Genomic DNA, 21,719 nt, shown 5'->3' with positions numbered 1-21,719 from the left:
TGAGACTTTGAATTGGACAGTGTAATGTATGTCGTTGCACCTTCTGTGTTAAATGTTTCCATGTACTGCCACTTGATTGTGTTCGCTTAGAAAGCGGATTGAAGAAATTGATGCTTGGATGTTTAGCTGATAAACCTCAGTCAATGCATTTTAATAATATAGCTGGTAACACCATTCAATGAATGTTTGTTTCTTCAAGAGTGGTGCAGACCTCAAACAGCATCATGGGATCTTAAAGCATCCAACTGAAAAGGCCCATGATGTTACAAAAATAGAGCCCCAAACTCATCAATTGAGTTTGCTTGCTATATATTGCAGAAGTGACTTCAGAATGTGCAATTAATTATTTGTTAATGTTGTTTAAAAATTTGAATATTACAGGTACTTCTATCTTGAGATCTTTGTGATATAACACCAATTCTTTTCTTGTAGAATGTTATAATAACTCATGTAAGGTGTGTGATTTGAGCTAATGGCATATGGATTATGGTTTGTGTGTCTGAAAGGGTTTAGTGATTAACTTCTAAGTATTTCTGGAGCCATCATGATTTTGTTTTCAGAAATATTGTGTGTATGTATTCTTGGAGGATGATGGGAGTCTGTTTCCATTGTGTACATTAGGCTTCCAGTTTAGAAGGTCAGAGGTTGATTTTACTTTTAATTTTAGGGAAAATCCCCAAAGAGAACTTTTAACTTTCAGTTTGGCATTTTTTGCAGAAGTCTTGGCTGAAGCATAATGTGTAAACTAGTTGGTCCTGAGAAAGGGTGATAGCTTAGAATAGTTAAGAAATAAGTTACCTTAATCTTAGAACTTTAGTTTAAAATTTCTCAACAAGAAGTGTTTGTTTGAAACCCTAAAGGTATGATGTGGCATAAAGAAATTCTAAGCTCAGCTGTATGAAACATTGAGCAATCAGATTCTTGAGATCAGAAATTGAAGTTTCAGCTAAGTCAAAGCTTGTGTGTGATTGAGATGGGAATTCTCTTTGGTATTTCAATGGGGTGATTTTAAAGGAATAATATTTTACTGCATGTTTGTAAACTTTAATTGCGTGTTATGTGTAAATCATTTAGTTTGTTTCATTTTGTTCTGGTTTCTTTTGTTAAATCTTTGTTTTACTGTTAAGACCAAACCTGCAGCCTTGTGTGCTTTCAGTGAGAGACCACTTTGTTAAAAGAAAAAAGTAAAATATGATACATTGAGGCAGATTTCAGCCTGGGATCCAAATTGCCTTGTACAAGCATCATAAGGACTATTATGTAACTTCAAAATATTGTGGGTCTTCAATTGATCACACTAAATCCAGTCACTTTTTCACCATTATTGGTAACACTGATAGAGGAGGAATGTAAACGGTCCAGCCACGCAACACTTGTGAATGGCTGTCAAATAAGTTCATTGGCTTTGCTCATTCTTATAACTTTCCGAGACACAATTCTCACTGGAATCTTGACTTAGGACCAAACTTGTTCCAAATGAGTCAGAAATGTGCAGACTCTGAGGCTTGTGAATGGCAAGTGAAGTTCGAGATTGCAAGTTATAAGGAGTTGGGGTGCAACTGCTTTTTCCCCCAGAGTTATCATAGAGTCATTGTATTATTCATTTACATAATGTTGCACAAAACTATTAATTGTTTTGCCTCTAGATTCTGCATGAAGTTAGTAATGGAAACGTCGTCCATCGGCTGTGCAGCAATGCCTGTTTCAGCAAGTTCAGAGCAAGCAATGGCCTGAAAACCAACTGTTGTGATAACTGTGGGGTTTATTTTTACAACCGAGGATTTATGCTTCAGTATTTGTATCATGAAGGACAACAGAGGAGGTTCTGTAACACTGGCTGTTTGAATATGTACAAAAAGGTAAACTTGTATCTCATCCTGAATTTTGTCTGTTTTCACATCCACTTTTGATTTTTAAAGAAGTCTGTGTTTCCAATGTTTCTGTACTCTGTTGGTTTCTCACTTGGGCAGCATGTGATTCCTCCCAGTCTTCAATGGAGGTTGGTAAGGGACAACATTATTTTATGTAGTACTTTTTATATATGTATTGTCAAACATTTTATACTGTTTCTTTTTGATGCAAACAAATCAAGTGGCAATGAATTCCCAACTAATCTGTTTTAATATTGATTTGAGATAGGAGTGTTGGCTAAAATGCCATAACATTGTTTTATATTCCAAGATTAAAGAAATTAGAAAAGCTCAATAGTATTTGCAAAGAGAAAGGTGTGCACTTTTAGTTTTGCTTCTTTTTTTTAATAAAAGTTATTCATAGGCATTACCCTAATCCTACCAAATTACTCAAACTGGAATTAATCCACAGCAATTACACCTGATTTGAGGGTGCTGTTGTATATCAAACTGCAGGCATGTTGTTTAACATGGGAACATGCGCATCTTTTTTCCTCACTGAATAAATGAATACATTTTATTTTCATTTCTGGTAAAACTTAATTTTGCAAACATTTTTAAAGAAGCTGATATATCCAAAAACAACAGTGTTCAGAATTACTGGGCTCCTAAAATAACTATCTTACTCCTGTGGTTAGTTTACAGTTCTCTCTAATAGTTTCTCTTGAGTTTATCAAAGTGATCAATTTCATACCAATCTGGCCAGAATGGTGTATTAAACTTAAGATCATTATCTTCTGCCTGTTTCCTAAACTGACTGCAAGTCCAGTCAACCAATTTACCCCAAATGTTTCAGTCAACTAGTGCGTTTTTTTGACCACCTTCTCCTGTGTTTCAAACTTCTCTCCATATCCTTTTTAGCCATATGAAGCCCACCACCTAACTCTCCATTGCAATTCCCCACCCCAACACAGATGAAGCAAAAAACTTACTTCAAATGACTACTCATTGTGTATTGACATTCCTCCACCTTTTAACCCATTGAGTGGTCAATCCTTATGTCACTTGGGCTCCTTGCAAATAGAATTTTCTTCCAGTCATCTGTCTTGTCCTTTCAGATCTTAGTTAAAAAGCTCCTTATCTGACCAAAAGTTTGTTAACATTTCTTAACTTCTTTTTTAAACCTTGTTTGTTGATAAAGTTCAATGAAATTGCTTTTTTAAGTGTTGAATTCCTATATAATGTAGATCGAAGCAATGTTTCTCTCTAGTCATGTCCATATTGCAATTCCATAAGCAAAAGCTTATGGGGAAAATAAAGTTTTCTCTTATTTTGAGTCCCTAGTCATGTTTTGAATTTGGGGAGCTGGCAGTCTGCAGCAAAGTCGCACTAAATAGTGTTATGATGTTGAGCTGAGTGAGACCAGTTTAGGTTGACTTTCCCTCTGCTGTTTCACCCTGTTATCTTGAGTGGTTGCTCTGTTACAAGCTTGCTGATTCCCAGTACAGCAAATTGGTCTGTCTTATGGACACCCAATTATTTTTATTATGCAGTTGGTTAAGCTTACATCTTCACTCCATATGTGTATTCTTCCATATTGTAGAGGGAGGACATTGGTATAGAATGAAATTCAGTTCGTAATACTTTACCCTTCCACCCTTTATTGACCGTAATAATGCATTAGGTTTGAATGTTAAATTGTTCATTCTGAAACTGTGTCTTAGCTCTGAACAAATAATTCCCTGTCTCCTGAAAGTGACTGTGTTTTTCATTTGTGAGACTAATTTGGAGGTCCTATGCTGTCAATTTCAATGAGCTATCCACTTAGCTCCATTGTCCAGTCATGCTGTTATAAAAATTAATATACATGTTATTATTGCTTCAGTTCCCATCCTATCCACACTTAATATCTACATTTTCTGTTAGGGCTCACTACATTATACACCTTGTCCCAGCAAGCCTTTTTTTTCAATGACTAGTTGAACCGTATCAATTGCTTACATCATTAAGAACCAGCACAGTTAGTTTAATCTGGCTGAGAAAAAACAGAATAATATTGACATATCAATTTAATTACTTATGAATAGCCAATTGTGAAACATAAAGCCTTTTTCTCTATTCTTTCCTCAGAAAAACACAAAAGTGCTTCCTTGTGCTTGGTGCAAAACTTTGGGCAAGAATTTCGACATGATAGCAAATGTGGATACCACTGGAAAGATGGGTTTTTTCTGTTCACTGTGCTGCATCACTTCGTACAAAGTAAAACAGTCTGGCACAATAGGTATTGTAACTTTTATTTCTTCTGTCTTATGTGCTCCACATCTTTGAGGAAAGATAGTGCTGTTAAATGAAGCATGTTTTTAATCTTCAGTGTTGTGTTGAGAGAATGTGTACTCGGGAACAGGTTATTTTATTGAGAAGGTCAAACAAAATTTACTATTAATAAAAAGACAGTTAATGTGGCAATTATCAATTGGATCAGTGGTGGTTCCTGACCTTTTTGGAGTAGGAGTGAACTGATATATCTTATGATTAGAGGATGAGTAGACCAAATCCCTATCAAGGTTTGAGGTGGGCTGATGAATCATAAAATGTGTTGAGGCATTGAAATCATAAATGATTTCAGTTCTTTGACAGTCAAAAAGCCAATATGGCTAATATCAAGTGATGATGGCATTGAACTGGCTTTGGCTTAGTTTGTGGCTTGTGTTTTCTCTGCTATGAAATGAATACAGTTGGCAATGAGGTGAGCTTCCCAAGGAGGGGGCAGGGGAAGGATATGTTGTTGCAGGGTTGGGTGACTTGCTAATATTGTAGAGGGAGGACATTGGTATAGAATGAAATTCAGTTCGTAATACTTTACCCTTCCACCCTTTATTGACCGTAATAATGCATTAGGTTTGAATGTTAAATTGTTCATTCTGAAACTGTGTCTTAGATCTGAACAAAGGAAACTGAGGGGCATATTAAGTGATGGATTCAAAAGTTACAAGATTTGAAGGTAGATGGGGAATGCCGAATATCTAAAGAAGAACTGTGTAATCTTCAACATATCTAGATGGGAGGCATGATGGCACAGCGGTTAGCACTGCTGCCTCACAGCACTAGAGACCCGGGTTCAATTCCTGCCTCAGACGACTGACTGTGTAGAGTTTGCACATTCTCCCTGTGTCTGCACGGGTTTCCTCTGGGTGCTCCCGTTTCCTCCGGAGGTTAGGTGAATTGGCCATGCTAAATTGTCGGTAGTGTTAGGTGGGTCTGGGTGGGTTGTGCTTCGGTGGGTCGGTGTGGACTTGTTGGGCCAAAGAGCCTGTTTCAATTTTGTAAGTAATCTAAGCTAATCCCTCAAAGATGCAAACACCCAACAGGAGAGGTGAATCAACCATGTCTGACATGAGAAGTTAAAGATTACAATAGATTAAGTGAAATTATGTATAAGGGTGCCAGAAGAATGTGGTAAACTTGAAGATTGGGAGGAATTTAAAACTCAGTAAAGGATGACCAAGAATAAACACAGAATACTGGAGAAACTTGGCAGGTTAGGTAGCATTATTAGAGAGAAAAATAGTGTTAGCATTTCGAGTCCAGTGTGACTTGTTCCATTCTGACAAAATTACACTGTGCTCGATATCTGTTGGAATCTAGTATAAATAATGTGAAAACTGGACGTTTTCAAACAAATGGTTGAATTTGGCAGAGTCAGCATGGGTTTAAATAAGGGAAATGATATCTAATGAACCTGTTGGAGTTTTTTGAGGATATTAATTGGAGTGTAAATAAAGCTTAACGAGTCGTAAACAAAATTAGAGGGCATGAATTGGGTGAAGTGCATTAGCATGATTCAGAATTGCTTAACATTAAAAAAAAGAAGCAATTGAGAATAAGCACCTTATTCCCACTCGGCTGTTAGTTGTGGGATATCAGGATGAATTGTACTGGTTCCATATTTGCTTCTGTCACAAAACTGGACTGGGTAGGAATGCAAGTTGTGAGGAAGATTCATTGAAGCTCCCGAGGGTTGAGACAGACTCGGCAAATGAGAAGAAATGGAATATGTGAATATATGTGAAATTATTCACCTTGGTAGAAACAAAACTATTTTGTAGATAATGAGATATTGGACACTGAGTTGGTGTCCAACAGAATCTGGGTGTCCTTGTTCAAGGATAGCTAAAGGCTAACATGCAGATGCAACATATAGGTGAATAAGGAACGTCAAGACTATGTTGGCCTTTGTTATAAGGAGATTTGGATACTGAAAAAAACATGTCTTGCTACTCTTGTATAGATCTTGGTGAGATCTCACTTGGGATAATTTTTAGAGTATTGGTCTCTTTATGTAAAGAACAATAAACTTACCATAGAAATAGTGCAGTGGGGTTCACCAGACTAATTTCTAGGATGGAGGAATTGTTCGACAAGAAGAGATTGAAGAAACTGGTACTGTGTCCTCCAGAGTTTTGAAGGATGAGAGGTGATCTTACTGAAACTTCCAAATTTCTTACAGATGTGACAGGGTGTGTATAGATAGGATGCTCTCCCTGGCTGGTGAGGCTCGGTAATGGATAGGCCATTAATGACTGAGTTGAGGAGGAATTTCTTCACTCAGTGTGGTTAATCTATGGAATTTTCTGTCCCAGAGATCTTCAGAGGCTCAATTGTTCTCGTGGCATTGAGGTAAATGCTCAGCCATGATGTAATTGGTTGGTAGAACAGGATTGATGAGTTATATGATCTATTCTAATTCCTATATTCCTACAATTCTGATTACTCCAGAGTGGTTGAGGTTGAGATGATCTCAATAAAAATTGTTTGTGTGTTTTTATTTATTGTTGGTAAGATGGGCAGTGGCGCAAGATGGTTGTGTACTTATTTATTGTAATAAGGTATTCCTTAGGTAAAGGTTTATACTTGCAGTTTGACTACTGTTCAGTGTCCCCTCATCGTAAATTGAGTTAGTTCAGTACAATATTGTTGAATTACTTCAACCAGAATTGTTTTACAGTACCTCAAAAAATTGTAATTAAATGTGTATATTTATCACAGGACCCAAATCTAAATGCAAATTTTGTAAAAAGAATCTTCCAGAGCGGGTTTATTACAATATGACTGATAGAGTTGTGCATCAGTTCTGCAGCCCGAACTGTTGGACTAATTTTCAGGTAAATGTTTTTTTATAAAGTGTCTTTATTTTAATGTGGAGGCAAACAAAGTAATTTAGTTTCGTGAATGTTGTATCATACTATAATTTTGAAATTTGACAACTGATGCATGTGTGGAATAGCCTATTTTAAAATTTATGGTGTTGCTTTTCATCTTAATTTGCACTAATACAACAGATGTGTAAATTTATCATACGATCTGTAGCAATTTTGTCTTTGTATATATTCCTCACTGAGACAAAAAAGTCACACTGCAAGAGGCTGAATAAAGGGGGAATTTGAAGTATATGTGAACAGAAGAGTTTGAACACTACTGACTTAAATTGGTAATTTGTGGACTTCCACTAGAAAAAATGTCATAAAAATGCTGGATGGTCATTTAGACACCATCTGATTCATTAGTATGCATCAAAGATGAGAGCAGAAACATTTGATCTGTGAGGGAATGATGATCTGTGAGGGTAGACAAGAGAATGGAGTTAAGGTAATTGGATTAATTGTAGTTTTATTGAATGGCTGTGCAAGCCTGAGGGACCAAAAGGCTTACTCCTGTTCTTAGTTTTTTCAAAGTAGCACCTTTTGTCACGGCTCTGCATATCTTAGTAAAGATCGTTCTATCTGACTGCATAAGGAGGTATCCATTTATTTAAATAGCAAATACTGAAACTGCATCTGCAGATCGGACAGCGTTTTCAGAGAAGAATAGAGTTGATATTTTCGGTGGTTGATCTTTCATTGGAGCTGAATCGGAGTATTGCTATTCAGCCCATTGTGTCTACCTGAGCTCTCCAAGTGAACAACATGATTGAGTGCCAATCTCCTGCTTGTTCACTGTATCCTTGCATGTCGTCTCCATTTAAATAAACATCAAATGCCCTCTTGACTGCCTCAATATAATTTCCACCTATCACACTTAGTTCATTCTAGAACCGAATCACTAAACAAAAGTTCAATTTCTAATAACATTTTTGGAAATGTTTGTGAAACCCAATAAACCTGTACTGCTTGATACCATGGCAGAATCTTCAGTTTATTTATCTGAAGGGGTACCATTTGGAGCTTTATTTGTTTTGTACTCATTGGAGTTTAAAAGAATGAGAAGCCACCATACCAAAGCATATTAGAGTCTTAAGATAGATGCGGTGGAGTTGTTGCCCTTGAGGAAGAGGCTAGGACCAGAGGGCAGAATCTCAAAATAAGGGGTTGCCAAATTAGGGCAGAACTGAAGAGGAATCGTTTCTCTGAGAGTTGTGAATCTGTGCTGCACAGGGTGGTGGAGGCTGTGTCATTAATGATTTTTGTAAACTGATATTCAACTAATCAGGGATTGGAGATGGGGTTAAAGCAGGAATGTGATGTTGAAGATAACCAAACCAGCTATCGTCTAATTGATGAGGAATTGCATGCTATTTGTGGTTCACTTGAGTGCAGTTAGCAATTTTTAAAACTAAGCGTATTTTTATTGGGTTATTTTGTCCATTAAAATTCATAGAAGCATGTCATTCTTGTTTGAGAGGGAGTTCAGTTTTGTTTAAAACCACAATGTTTCAACTAAAGTTTGTATTATTAGGCATTTATTTCATAACATTTGAGTAATTATTTATATTTGCTTTATATTTCTGTTCACAACAGCAGTCCAGCCCTGAAGGTAGCATACAACTGAACTGCACATACTGCCACAATATTTTCACTGGGAAACCAGAAATACTGGACTGGCAGGTAAGGGCACTGTTAATCTGTTTGGGCACTCCATACTTGAAAGGTATGTTTTCATATTTAGATGGTAATAGCTCTTTCCACTCTGATTTGGGTAATTGCATTCTAACGGGCCAAGTTTCTCTTGCCATATATTCATTCAGAATGGAAAAGCTTCTAATTTGACAAGAGGGAAAGATTTAAATGAAATGGTCTGATGAGGATAGCAAAAATGAAGTGGGTGGAGTGGTGGTCTGTCGTGGGTGGAGGGAACAGAATAGTTAGAAGGAGATGCCAATTCTTTAATGAGAAACCATTGCAATGGAACAAATTGGTATGCTTCAAAAGTGCTATGACAAATGTTATGTTTGATTGGAAATATGAAATGCAAATTTTGTCCTGAAGTACTGTTGCCATATCGTGGCACTATTCTTGGTTCTCTCTCACTTGCCAGATCTCCACTGATTTGTTTGCTTGTGATGTCCTGAAATCCTTTTATTCTAGCAAAGATAAAGTTCAGCAGTTTCTGGCTACCTTCCACTTATTTTTAAACCTAAAAAGAAAATCTTTTAAAATTTGCAGCAGCATTTAATGTCAATCAGCATTTGGATTTATTCTTCGGCTGCGTTTACAAACACTGCCAGAACTAGGTGGAGAATTACATTTTTCTGAGTATGAAAGCTGAGAGAATTGCACCTGGCTGTGCATGTCTGTTGCATCAAAATTTGATCCAAGTTGAAAACCAATAACTACACCACAACAATTCTTTTATATAGAACTTTAGTTCGTAAGATCTGGGAAGATACAGCGACTGTTTATAAATCTCTTTGCAGTTTGTGCTTCCACTCGTTTCTGTAAAAGTACAATATGACACTGTCTGGAAATTAGCCTTTTCTAAGGTGAAACCAGGGACTGGCTTTCCCAAGAAATTTGCAATCTAATTATAATTGTTGCTGTGTTTAAAATGTTATGTTACATTGATATTGGGTCATGGGTGTTATTCTCTTTCTCTACTCCCAGTACGGAACTTTGTTCAGCTGATGTGGTTTTATTTTTTGTTGGTTGTACTGTAATAGCGAGTCTAACCTAAGAAAAAAGAAGAAATTAAGGCAGTGGTAAATGATGTGTCAGATAAAGACCAGGAGAAAAAAGGGAAACTTGCATTAATGTATGAAAAGCCTTTTATAGCCTCAAGTGTCTAAATTGCTCTGCAACTGTTATATTTCATCTGTTTTAGTTTCTGGGCTTAAAAAGTTAAGAGAAGCAGCGAATTTGCAACACTAAAAACCTCAAACAGCAGTAAAGGACCAAATAGTCTGCTTTGATTATGTTTGTTGAAGAATGGATGCTTTCATGTGCCTCAGATTGAGGGGAATGAATATTGCCAATGCCACCATGTAATTGGACAGTGCCTCAACTGAGCACCTGAAAGACAAATCTCTGAAATGACAGCAGTGTTTTAGTGTCACCCCAGTCTGCCTTGTAAAGTCCAGGTGAAGCATGGACTTCGATCTGAGACAGAAGGATTACCACTGAAACAAACAATCTGCATTGTATCCCTGGGGTGGAAAATGTATCACACCTAGATTCAGGGCAGTAAGCTCAGCAGTGTATTGTCAGCTCTGCTCCTTTCATTGTAACAATTGAGTTTGAGCATGCAATATATTGACCTGGATTTGTCCACTGACTAAATGGAGATAGAATTGAATGGTTTGCTCTTTGGTTTAAAAGATTTTATCCTGAAAGAAAAGTAAAAAATTATTTCGAAAACTGGGGAAATACATACCTTTGAAATTCATGAGACATCTATTATTTCATTGTTTGAACTGGAATTCACTTTTTCTTTTCTTTTTTTCTTTAGGGCAGTGTTCGGCAGTTTTGTTGTAAGGTATGCTGTGAAGATTATAAAAGGCTGCATGGTGTTGTGTCCGTCTGTGAATATTGCAAGCAGGAGAAGATACTGCATGAGAAGATTAAGTTTTCAGGAGTAGAAAAAAATTTTTGTAGTGAAGGTATGACCTTAAACATGCATGGTACTCCCGTGCAGATGAATAATTAATCAACTTTACCTGTACACTGTTGGTCATGATTTGGAGGTCCCCGTGTTAGACTGGGGTGGACCAAGTTAAAATCACACAACACTGAGTTATAGTCCAACAGGTTTATTTGGAAGCACTAGCTTTCAGAGCACTGCCTCTTCATCTTGAAAGCTAGTGCTTCCAAATAAATCTGTTGGAATATAACGTGTGATGTGTTGTGTGATTTTTGACCTTATACTGGTAGGAAGGCTTCCAAACCAAAGATGGCAGTTCCACCGCGGATTGCCTTCTTTTTACTTTCATTGTTGTTACTAAATGTCTCCCTTACCCTGCATTTTCAGTGACATTGATCATATTTGCTGTATGAATTCTATTTCCTAAACTAGATAGTACAAGTTCAGGCACAGCCATGTGGAGCATTACAGTATTCTTGGTACAGGTACCCTCACACCATCTGCTACCAAGCACAACTTTTTTTTAGTTTCAAGGGCTCATTTGAGATTTTCTTGGACTTTTTTTATTATTTGCTTGTTTTTCATCTCTTAACTCCTTTATTTGGTGATACTATTTTTATAATATACTTTTATGGCATTAGGGGTATATGCACCCACACACAAGCACTATTAGAAGAATTCATCAATTTCCTCAATAATCATCGTTATCAAACTAAAAGCCACATGCGAAAGGAAAACTTAAATTTCCCACACCACACAGACAAGTTAGCAACAATTTTAAGATCTAACACACTGCTGTAGACAAAAGACATTTACATCAAACACACTTTCTACATTCTGGTGAGGACGCATCTAAATAGTTGCATGTTTGTCTCAACTTTGGAAATGCACCTCCAGTAATTAACAGCATGAGAAAAGGTTTGAAATGTATTTACACATTATCAATTTGAGATTAATTCTGAACAATTTTATTTAACAATCTACTTGACACATTGTTCATTTATATTGCTATGTTCACAACATTACTGCTGTTCCCCCCAATAGTAGTTCATGAACCTTTGCAGCCATAAGTTACAGACGAAACATTAATTTGCAAGGAATTCACTCGTGACGTCAAGTTTTCTTGGTTTTGAGTTAGCTGAATGTTCCTTTATTGAAAAGTTGAAAATTACATACTCTAATTCTCAGCCTTGCCACCTCTGGCTGGCTGTCCTGGTTCCCTGCACTTCCTACAGCCTCACCAGTCATGCTTCCTACTCCAAGGCATTCAGAAGCCTTGCTTACTGCCACATTCCCCTTCTTTCTGCTTCTCCAATCACAGGTTGCCTCTCTCCCACATTTGCTGATAGGACGTTTTGCTGTAAGCCTCTGATTGGAGGCGCATCTCCATCTCACGTATTGCTGGTCCTCATGTCATGCAGTCTTGCTGAAAAATATTTCATTTTAATGTTGCTTGTTCCTTGGAGCTTGTTTTGATCACTCTTTGAATTGGCATTTTCACATTAGCATATTTGTATGCATTTTGAGTGTCCACTCTCATAATAAATCATTGTCCAGTACTGTACTGCGTGTATCTCAGACACTCATTTCTTTCTGCTCTGATCATGGTGAAGAAGTCATGCCCAGCCTTGATTCCTAGCTTTGGTTTGTTGAAGCCTTGTTTCCTAGTTTGTTCCACCTCAACCCCTCAAAGTTAATTCCACATGCAAACCGCACAATATATTTGCCCCTCGTGTCTTTATTAAATATCTCTCTTCTCACCTTAAAATTGTGCCTCCTAGTCTTGAAATCCCCCCCCACCCCAGAGAAAAGGCACCTATCTTTATCTGCTCATGATTTTTTAAACCTGTATAAGGTCACTTCTCAACCTGCTATGCTCCAGAGAAAAATGTCCCAGCCTTAAAATAACTTGCACCTTCCAGACGCGGCAACATCCTGGTGAATCTCTTCAGAATGTTTTCAGGTTAATAATATCTTTCCTATAACTGTATGACCAGAACTGGACACAGTACTCCAGATTCTGATAGCATGCCCATCACTTGCCAACCTGGTGTATTAGCAGTCACCTTAGCCTGGCCCAGGATTCTGTAAGATGATTCTCCAACAAGTTCCTATCTATGTACTTTAAGGGTTAGGAGGTGAAGATGGATGTAGAGATACATTGACTGACTAGCAATATCCTGAAGAAGGGCTGATGCCCGAAATGTCGATTCTCCTGTTCCTTGGATGCTGTCTGACCTGCTGCGCATTTTCGGCTCTGACTAGCAATATTGTCAAAATACCCAAAACTGGTGTGAAGCAACTTCCTCTTGCCTGAGGTATTCATTCTCCAGGTCACTTTTTAAAAAAAAAAATGCCTTCTTGAGATGCAGGTGTTGTTGCTAGGCCAGTGTTTATTGCCAATTGTTAATTGCCCAAAGGGCAGTTAGAAGTTGATCACGTTGACGTAGATCACATAAAGGGTGCCAAGAGGGCTCAGCAGTTAGCACTGCTGCCTCACAACACTAGGGACCCGGGTTCAATTCCACTCCTGGGCGACTGTCTGCTTGGAGCCTGTACATTGGGTGGTTTTCCACACTCAGACCAAAGATGCACACATCAGGTGGACCGGCCACGCCAAACTGCTCATAGTGACCAGAGATTTGCAGGCTATGTGGACCACCCTTGGGAAATGCAGGCCTATGGGAATAGGGTAGGGGTGTGGGTCTGGATGGGATGCTGCCCGGAGGGCCGGTTCAGACATGATGGACCAAATGGCCTACCTCCTATACTGTAGTGATTCTATAAACCTGAAGAATTCTAAAGACCAGAACCGGTAAAGATCACAGATTTCCTTCTCTAAAGAATTTTAGTGAACCAGATAGGTTTTTCTGACAATTGCTTCACATTCAGATTATCAAATTCAAATTCCATCACCTGCCATTGTGAGATTCAAATCAGAGTCCCCAATACATTACTTGGGTCTTTAGATTAATAGTTTAGTGATAATAACACTAGGCTATCACTAATACCATTAGGATTTTCGATGCCCTTCTGACACTTGCCCGAGGAACATTCTCCATTCTGGGCTTCTCAGGTTATGCTATTTGTTATAAACTATAGCTTGCTTGCTGGGAAACTGCATCTGACGTTTGTTCTTCTCTCACTCAACACTTTCACAAGATGAATGATAAGTTATTTGGAGAAATTGAAGTAATGCAGACCTTTACTGCACTGTAGGTAAGTCCAGGAAAAGCATGTTATTAGACTGAGACACCCAGCCAAGTGCAACATTCTCTGTGACTCCAAAGTGTGAAGTGAGTTTGAGCTTGCTGTCTTGTCATGTGGTTGCACTTGTGGAATGATATCAACTCCCCATCATTTGAAGTGCCATTATTGCGCACTATGTGTCACTGTCTCACTAGCTGCTCATTAACTAAACTAGATACACTCTGGATTTTGTCAGCAGAATAAAGTTCTTTCTACACTCTACCTACCAAACATTCCCCAGGATTGGCACAGGACAAGAACAGATTCAGAGCAAAGTGGTAACATTTAACAGACACTTGGATAAGTATATGAACAGGAAATGTTTGAAGGAACATGGGCCAGGAGCAGGCCGCTGGGGTTAGTTTCATTTGGGATGTTCGGAATGGACTGGTTGGACCGAAGGGTCTGTTTCCATGCTGTATGTCTCGTGAGTCACTCGATGAGAACCCCCTTCCTGGTTGCACTCCTACCTTCCCTCCTGACTTCAAATTGAGGGCCTGGCTACCATCTAGTGGCAGAAGTTAGTCAGTGCAGATTATTCTGAGACATTAGCTTTTCTAGTTGGAGCCTGGAACCTGTGCAGTACTGTGGAATGTTACTTCCCACTCAGTTTGGTTTATTTTTAGTTCTTTATTTGCAGTGATGGAATTTAGCAATTTAAAATACAGGTAGTAAAGTAATTCAACAGATATATTGTTTCATCTTTTTCTCTTTACTAAGAAATGCTCTGCAGAACCTAATTCAATTTTCACTAAAAGTCATAACTTTTAGAACAATCCCACTTTTAAATTTTTACTGTTCCACATACAGAGGTAATGGTTCTCTTAGCGAGTTTTGAGAAGATTTGTAGCTCAGGTTGAGGTTCCTGATGTAGGTTTGCTCGCTGAGCTGGAAAGTTCATTTCCAGATGTTTTGTCACCCTACTAGGTAACATCTTCAGTGGGCCTCTGGATGATTCCTGCTTTCTACTTCTACATTTGGGTTGGTGATGTAATTTGCTGTTTTTTTTTCCTCAGGCAGTGGTAGATGGGGTCTAACTTGATGTGTTTGAAGTCGAAGAAATGTCTTCCTCATCCGTTTGTAAGGATACTAGTGAGAGAGGGTCATGTCTTTTTGTGGCTAGTTAGTGTTCATGTATCCTGGTGGCCAGTTTTCTGCCTGTTTATCCAGTCGTGTTTGTTATAGTTCTTGTACGGTATTTTGTAAATGACATTGGTTTTGCTTGTTGTCTGTATAGGGTCTTTCAAGTTCCTTTTCAGTGTGTTGGTGGATTTCTGGGTCCCATGATGCCAAGGGGGTTTCATTGTCTGGCAATCATTTCTGAGATGTATTTGCTGTAGAGCAGAGTGGCTAAGGTTTCTGGATGTGTTTTGTCCAGAAATCGGCGGACTGTGTTCATTGGGAACCATTCTTTTTCTATACATGGTATAGGTGATTAGATTAGATTACTTACAGTGTGGAAACAGGCCCTTCGGCCCAACAAGTCCACACCGCCCCGCCGAAGCGCAACCCACCCATACCCCTACATCTACCTATTACCTAACACTACAGGCAATTTAACATGGCCAATTCACCTGGCCTGCACATCTTTGGACTGTGGGAGGAAACCGGAGCACCCGGAGGAAACCCACGCAGACACTGGGAGAATGTGCGAACTCCACAGAGTCAGTCGCCTGAGACGGGAATTGAACCCAGGTCTCTGGCGCTGTGAGGCAGCAGTGCTAACCACTGTGCCACCGTGCCGCCCACTGTTCCTCTGTTCCACTGTTTCCTCTGTTCTGTGTAGTTCCTCTGTGCTGCAGTATGTTCGCTTATTGAAATAATGTTTTGAAAGAATGTGTACCCAATGAACTCAGTCTGCCGATTTCTCAGCAACAAACCCAAACAAGCAGACAAAATATGTCCAGGATCCCTAGCCACTCTCCCCTGCATCAAATACATCTCAGAAATGACTGTTAGACTACTCAACCCCCTTGGCACCATGGTAGCCCACAAACCCACCGTCATACTAAAACAGCAGCTAATGAACTTGAAAAACCCTAAACAGACAACAAGCAAAACTCATGTCATTTACAAAATACCATGCAAGAACTGTAATAAACACTACATTGGACAAAAGGCAGAAAACTAGCCACCAGGGTACATGAACATTAGTTAGCTACAAAACAACATGACCCCCTCTCACTAGTATCCTTGCATACAGATAAGGAAGGGCACCACTTCAACTGGGGCAACACATTCATCTGAGGACAAGCCAAACAGAGACATGCACAAGAACTCCCAGAAGCATAGCATTCCAACCGGAACACTCTAAACAAATATATAGAGTTAGACCCCATCTACCACTGCCTGAGAAAAAGAACAGGAAATGGCATCACCAGCCCAAACATATAAATAGAAAGCAGGGATCATCAGCAGTACTTCACCCAGAGGCCAACTGAAGATGTTACCAAGTATGGTTGCGAAACATCTGGAAATGAACCTTCCAGCTCAGCGAGCAAACCTACATCCACTAATTGTTCTCTGGTTGTCCCACGACTGAATTTTCCAGGTATTTTGGGGATTCTCTGGGGCAAATTTGCCCACAGCCCTCATGCATCTTGAGCACTCTCTGCTTCTATTCTTGGAAGGCAAGCACAACTAACAGGGTTGAACACCACTTCAAATCCTTGCCTTCTGTACAAATGTGAAGACTTATTAATTTCTTTATTTTCAAGAGGAAGGGAATCCACATAGGTGTTGCCAACTCAAACTTCTCTTCTGACCGTTCCGCCCTCTGTTTCGAATCTCTCATCACTTGCCTGTTGTTCCATAAGCAGTTTGCATCCATCCCTTATCCAATTCTTAACCAGATGATGGCTGTCCTAACACCTGTAAATTAGAATTTCCCTTCCGGCAACACATCTGCAGCCTCCTGTCAATCACATAATGTGACATTACTACTTAGTTTTTCAGCGAGTGGGACAGAACTAATATTGTAATAAAAACACTTTCAGTTTTTGTTGTGTGAGGGTTATTGCGCTGCCCTGATCCATGTCTGTAATGCCACCGTCTGACTTCCATCGTGATGCATCAACCTTATTGGTTTCCGAAATGTGTTTTGACATTAATGAAGAGACTGTTTTCCACTACGTCTCAATCCCAATGGCTCTGCTCAACTATTCAGCTCCTCCAAGTTGCTTTTTGCTTGATTCTGTGCTCTCACTGTTTGAAAGACAGGATTTTTTTTGCTCTGTAATTTCTGGCTAGAAAAGCATCAGAAATGGTTGAACATCCACACTCACCTAATACTGCATTTGCTCCATATAAATTTCTGTTTAGTGACAGGAGTCTGAATGTTGTTCAGAATATACAGAGTGAAAGTTGGATGTTTAACCTATGCATCTAGCTTGCCTAAATCAGGTTTTAAATCACTTCAGTACTTTGCGTTTATTGTATTAGATAGACATTGGAATGGGGGATAAACCCCTCTCTCTGCTTATGTTAAGATTTGTGCAAGGACTTTCTGCATGTCCTGGGTAGCTCACTTTGAATATAATCAGACTTGAAATCACACTGGTCATAGTTTTGATTCCCGCATTGGATAATTAATTTTTTGTGAAGTATGTTTTGATTGAGTTGGGAAGAAAGGGAAGTGATTGCTGGGCCTCTTGCTGAGATACTTGTATCATCGATAGTCACAGGTGAGGTACCGGAAAACTGGAGGTTGGCTCATGTGGTGCTACTGTTGAAGAAAGATGGTAAGGACAAGCCGGGAATTATAAACCAGTGAGCCTGGCTTCAGTGGTGGGCAAGTTGTTGGAGGGAATCCTGAAGGACAGGATGTATATGTATTTGTAAAGGCAGGGACTGATTAGGGATAGTCAACATGGCTTTGCACATAGGAAATTATGTCTCACAAGCTTGTTTGGGTTTGTTGCTGAGAAATCGGCGGACTGTGTTCATTGGGACCCATTCTTTTTCAATAGTTTAGTGATTTTCCTCTGCTCTGTGTAGTTCCTCTGTGCTGCAGTATGAGGACAGAGCAGTAGATATGATCTATATGGACTTTAGTAAGGTGTTTGACAAGGTTCCCCGTGGGAGACTGATTAGCAAGGTTAGATCTCATGGAATATAAGGAGAACTAGTCATTTGGATACAGAACTGGCTCAAAGGTTGAAGACAGAGGGTGGTGGTGGAGGGTTGTTTTTCAGACTGGAGGCCTGTGACCAGTGGAGTGCCACAAGGATCGGTGCTGGGTCCTTCTATTCTTTGTCATTGACATAAATGATTTGGATGTGAGCATAAAAGGTACAGTTAGTAAGTTTGCAGATGACACCAAAATTGGAGGTGTAGTGGACAGCGAAGAGGGTTACCTCAGATTACAACAGGATCTGGACCAGGTGGGCCAATGGGCTGAGAAGTGCCAGATGGAGTTTAATTCAGATAAATGCGAGGTGCTGCTTTTTGGGAAAGCAAAACTTAGCAGGACTTATACACTTAATGGTAAGGTCCTAGACTGTGTTGCTGAACAAAGAGACCTTGGAGTGCCTGTTCATAGCTCCTTGAAAGTGGAGTCGCAGGTAAATAGGATAGTGAAGAAGGCGTTTGGTATGCTTTCCTTTATTGGTCAGAGTATTGAGTACAGAAGTTGGGAGGTCATATTGCAGCTGTACAGGACATTGGTTACACCACGTTTGGAATATTGCGTGTAATTCTGGTCTCCTTCCTATTGGAAAGATATGAAACTTGAAAGGGTTCAGGAAAAGATTTTCAAGGCTGTTGCCAGGGTAGGAGGATTTGAGCTATAAAGCGAGGTTGAACTGGCTGGAGCTGTTTTCCCTGGAGCGTCCGAGGCTGAGGGATGACATTATAGAGGTTTGCGAAATTATGAGGGGGATGGACAGAATAAATAGACAAAGTCTTTTCCCTGGGGTCGGGGAGTCCAGAACTAGAGGGCATAGGTTTAGGGTAAGAGGTGAAAGCTGTAAAAAGGACCAAAGGGGCAACTTTTTCACGCAGAGGGTGGTACGTGTATGTAGTGAGCTGCCAGAGGAAGTGGTGGAGGCGAGTACAATTGTAACATCTAAAAGGCACCTGGATGTGTATATGGACAGGAAGGTTTGGAGGGATATGGGCCAGGTGCCTGCACGTGGGACTAGAATGGGTTGGGATATCTGGTCAGCATGGATGGGTTGGACTGAGGGTCTGTTTCTGTGCTGCACATCTTTATGACTGTATAAATTAATGTCTTCCTGATGTCTTAACAATGCCATTGAATGTGAGAATCTCATTTACTGACCTTTCATAATTTTACATTTTCATTTATTGTAATCGGAAACAGATTAAAAGGGGAACAGTCACTGAAAGCATTAACTAGACATGAGAACTGCGCAGACCTAAACTTGAACTTTGCTGTTCTTCTGTATAAAACGAACTTGTTTGTTGTAACAGAGATGGTTACTCTGACATAGAGAGTGCAACTGAATATGTGCAGAAAGTGGTGCACTGAGAGTTGCAGCACAACTGAATGGTTTTTATTGTTCACATTTGTGTAGTCTTGTGTGTCACGTGTCTCGACGAATTATATCTTGATATGTTTCCCTGATTGGTGTCAACACTTTACAACTGAGTATCAAATGACCAAACCTGGTGTTTGTGGTCCCTCCTGAGATATGTTCCTTTCCTGTTAATGGCTGAATTCATTCCCATCCCTTGCTATTTGTTCAGACTGTGTCAAGCCTGACTGCCTGATTTCCAATTTTTAACCTGTTAAAAATCCAAGATATCAGTTTATTTCACCCACTACATTGCTTAATCATAGAAAAATGCTGCACCAAGCATTTAGTCCATTATACCTGTGCTAGCATTTTCTAATTTGTCTCATTCCCTTGCTGTTTCTAAATAGCCCTGAAATATTTTCCATTTCAAATAATCATCGAATTGCCACTGAAGAAATTGTTATCTCGTCTGTTTGTACTATCCTTCCACTAGTGCATCACATTATTCATTATGTTTATAAAAATTCTTAATATAGCCTTTCATTGCTGGAACCCTTAACTGTGATTTTAAATCTTATTTCACTGAGGTCCTTTGCACTCTTTCCTATTCTCCATCTGATCTAAAACTTGACAATGTTTTCCAGTTGAGTTCTGGAGAAGGGCCACGAGACCCAACATATTAATTCTTGCTTACTCTCTGCAGATGCTGCCAGACCTGAGTTTTTCCAGTAATATTTGTTTTCGTTTGTGATTTCCAGCATCCGCAGTTCTTTGCTTTATTTTTTGTTTAGTAAGTCCCAGTCACCTGTCATTCTCGTCCTTGCAGATTTGTGTTGACTTCAAGACCCCTCACCATTGAACCTAAGTTCTCATCCTTGCCTTTAACCCTGCCTGTGACTTTGTGCATGTATTATAGATAAGATCGGAGCACTGACAGGTGAAACTGGAACTAATGGGCATAGACTCAAAATAAGGGGGAGCAGATTTCGGACTGAGTTGAGGAAGAACTACTTCATCCAACAGGTTGTGAATTTATGGAATTCCTTGCCCAGTGAAGCAGTTGAGGCTACCTTGTTGAATGTTTCTAAGGCAAGGATAGATCTTTGAACAGTAAGGAATCAAGGGTTATGGTGAGTAGATGGGTAAATGGAACTATTCAAGGGTGGAGCAGGCTTGGAGAGCCGGATAGCCGCCTCCTGCTCCTATTTCTTATGTTTTATTTTTGTTTTGTGAAGATTTTTCATAGCTTATCAATGGCCTTTCATGCATTGATGATGTATCTTTAGTTGCATTAGTCCCACTGTGAAGCTCTCTTGTCAAATATTTACCTTTGTCTTTCTAGAAAATAATTGCTGTCTTGCACCTTTTTTATACGGTTTCTTTTCTTGAGACTTGTATGGTCATAGCCCTAGTTATTCCGTTTCAGAAAAATATACATTAGTACAGGTTTATTTGGTTCAGAAGTGACCTTACCAGCTGAGCATGCAATATCATTTCCATTTTTTAATTCCCTCAATAGGACAGCACCTAGGCTAATCTATGACATTAAGTCAAACTTCGCTAGGTAGACTAAGGTTTTCTTGATCCCTAGTCCCTCTGTTTTCTGCTCATCACATTTTTAAAAAAAATAAAAATGTTGTCAACTTGCAGTTCGGAAGTCTATGGTGAGTCAATGTTGGCCAATTTGTCAACTGGAGAGCAAGAGGAGCAAGCATTGGTGTTCCAGCTGTGTATGGGGATAAATTCACCATCAGTGATCTTTTTTTAAAAAAAAGTTGCTGGAAAAACTCAGCAGGTCTGGCAGCTTTTGTGAAGCAAAATTGGAGTTAATGTTTCTGATCCAGTGACACTTCCTCAGAACTGAATCTTTTCTTCATTCAATATCTGCACATTATTCTTTACTCAGTACAGGTCACTAGCTGTCTGAAGCTTTTGCTCACTTCACTTGGCTAATTCGGAGTGGAAGCAAATTTTTGCATCTCTGCTGCTTTTCTGGATGATATCAATTACTTCTGCAGAAGTCAAGGCTGCGAACATGCTCGTTTCCATGACTTTGTTTCCATGACATTAGTTTAATCAATTTGGGAGCATTCCCATATGCACACCTAGTTTAAATGCTGTAAAATAAGAGATCAGGTTTTGTTCCAGTATTCCAGTGTGTTTAGATGTTGTGATTTTCCTGAATTAAAGGAGAATTTATTACAACTGAAATGTAAATGAACCACTCTGGTTAACATGATATTTACTTCTCATCTTAGTCTTAGAGTCAGCAGTGTTGTTTTTTGAAGTA

At 39.2% G+C, this 21,719-nt stretch overlaps 1 protein-coding gene across 4 annotated transcripts in view; it reads left to right on the top strand.

Moving 5' to 3' along the window:
- LOC140495980 (zinc finger MYM-type protein 3-like) overlaps positions 1 to 21,719 on the top strand; it is a 141,481-nt gene that overhangs the window by 63,690 nt on the left and 56,072 nt on the right. For 3 of the 4 annotated variants that reach the window (XM_072595359.1, XM_072595355.1, XM_072595357.1), the window contains exons 7-11: positions 1,647 to 1,859; positions 3,981 to 4,131; positions 6,897 to 7,012; positions 8,645 to 8,731; positions 10,569 to 10,719. In XM_072595359.1, the coding sequence (XP_072451460.1) occupies positions 1,647 to 1,859; positions 3,981 to 4,131; positions 6,897 to 7,012; positions 8,645 to 8,731; positions 10,569 to 10,719 (718 nt within the window). The remainder of the gene's footprint in view (positions 1 to 1,646; positions 1,860 to 3,980; positions 4,132 to 6,896; positions 7,013 to 8,644; positions 8,732 to 10,568; positions 10,720 to 21,719) is intronic. The other variant, XM_072595358.1, reaches the window with a different exon arrangement.

Source organism: Chiloscyllium punctatum, chromosome 25 (genome assembly GCF_047496795.1).
Source record: "Chiloscyllium punctatum isolate Juve2018m chromosome 25, sChiPun1.3, whole genome shotgun sequence".
Taxonomy (NCBI): Eukaryota; Metazoa; Chordata; class Chondrichthyes; order Orectolobiformes; family Hemiscylliidae; genus Chiloscyllium; species Chiloscyllium punctatum.
The sequence above is the reverse complement of the archived record's forward strand: the minus strand, read 5'-3'. Positions and strand labels throughout refer to the sequence as shown.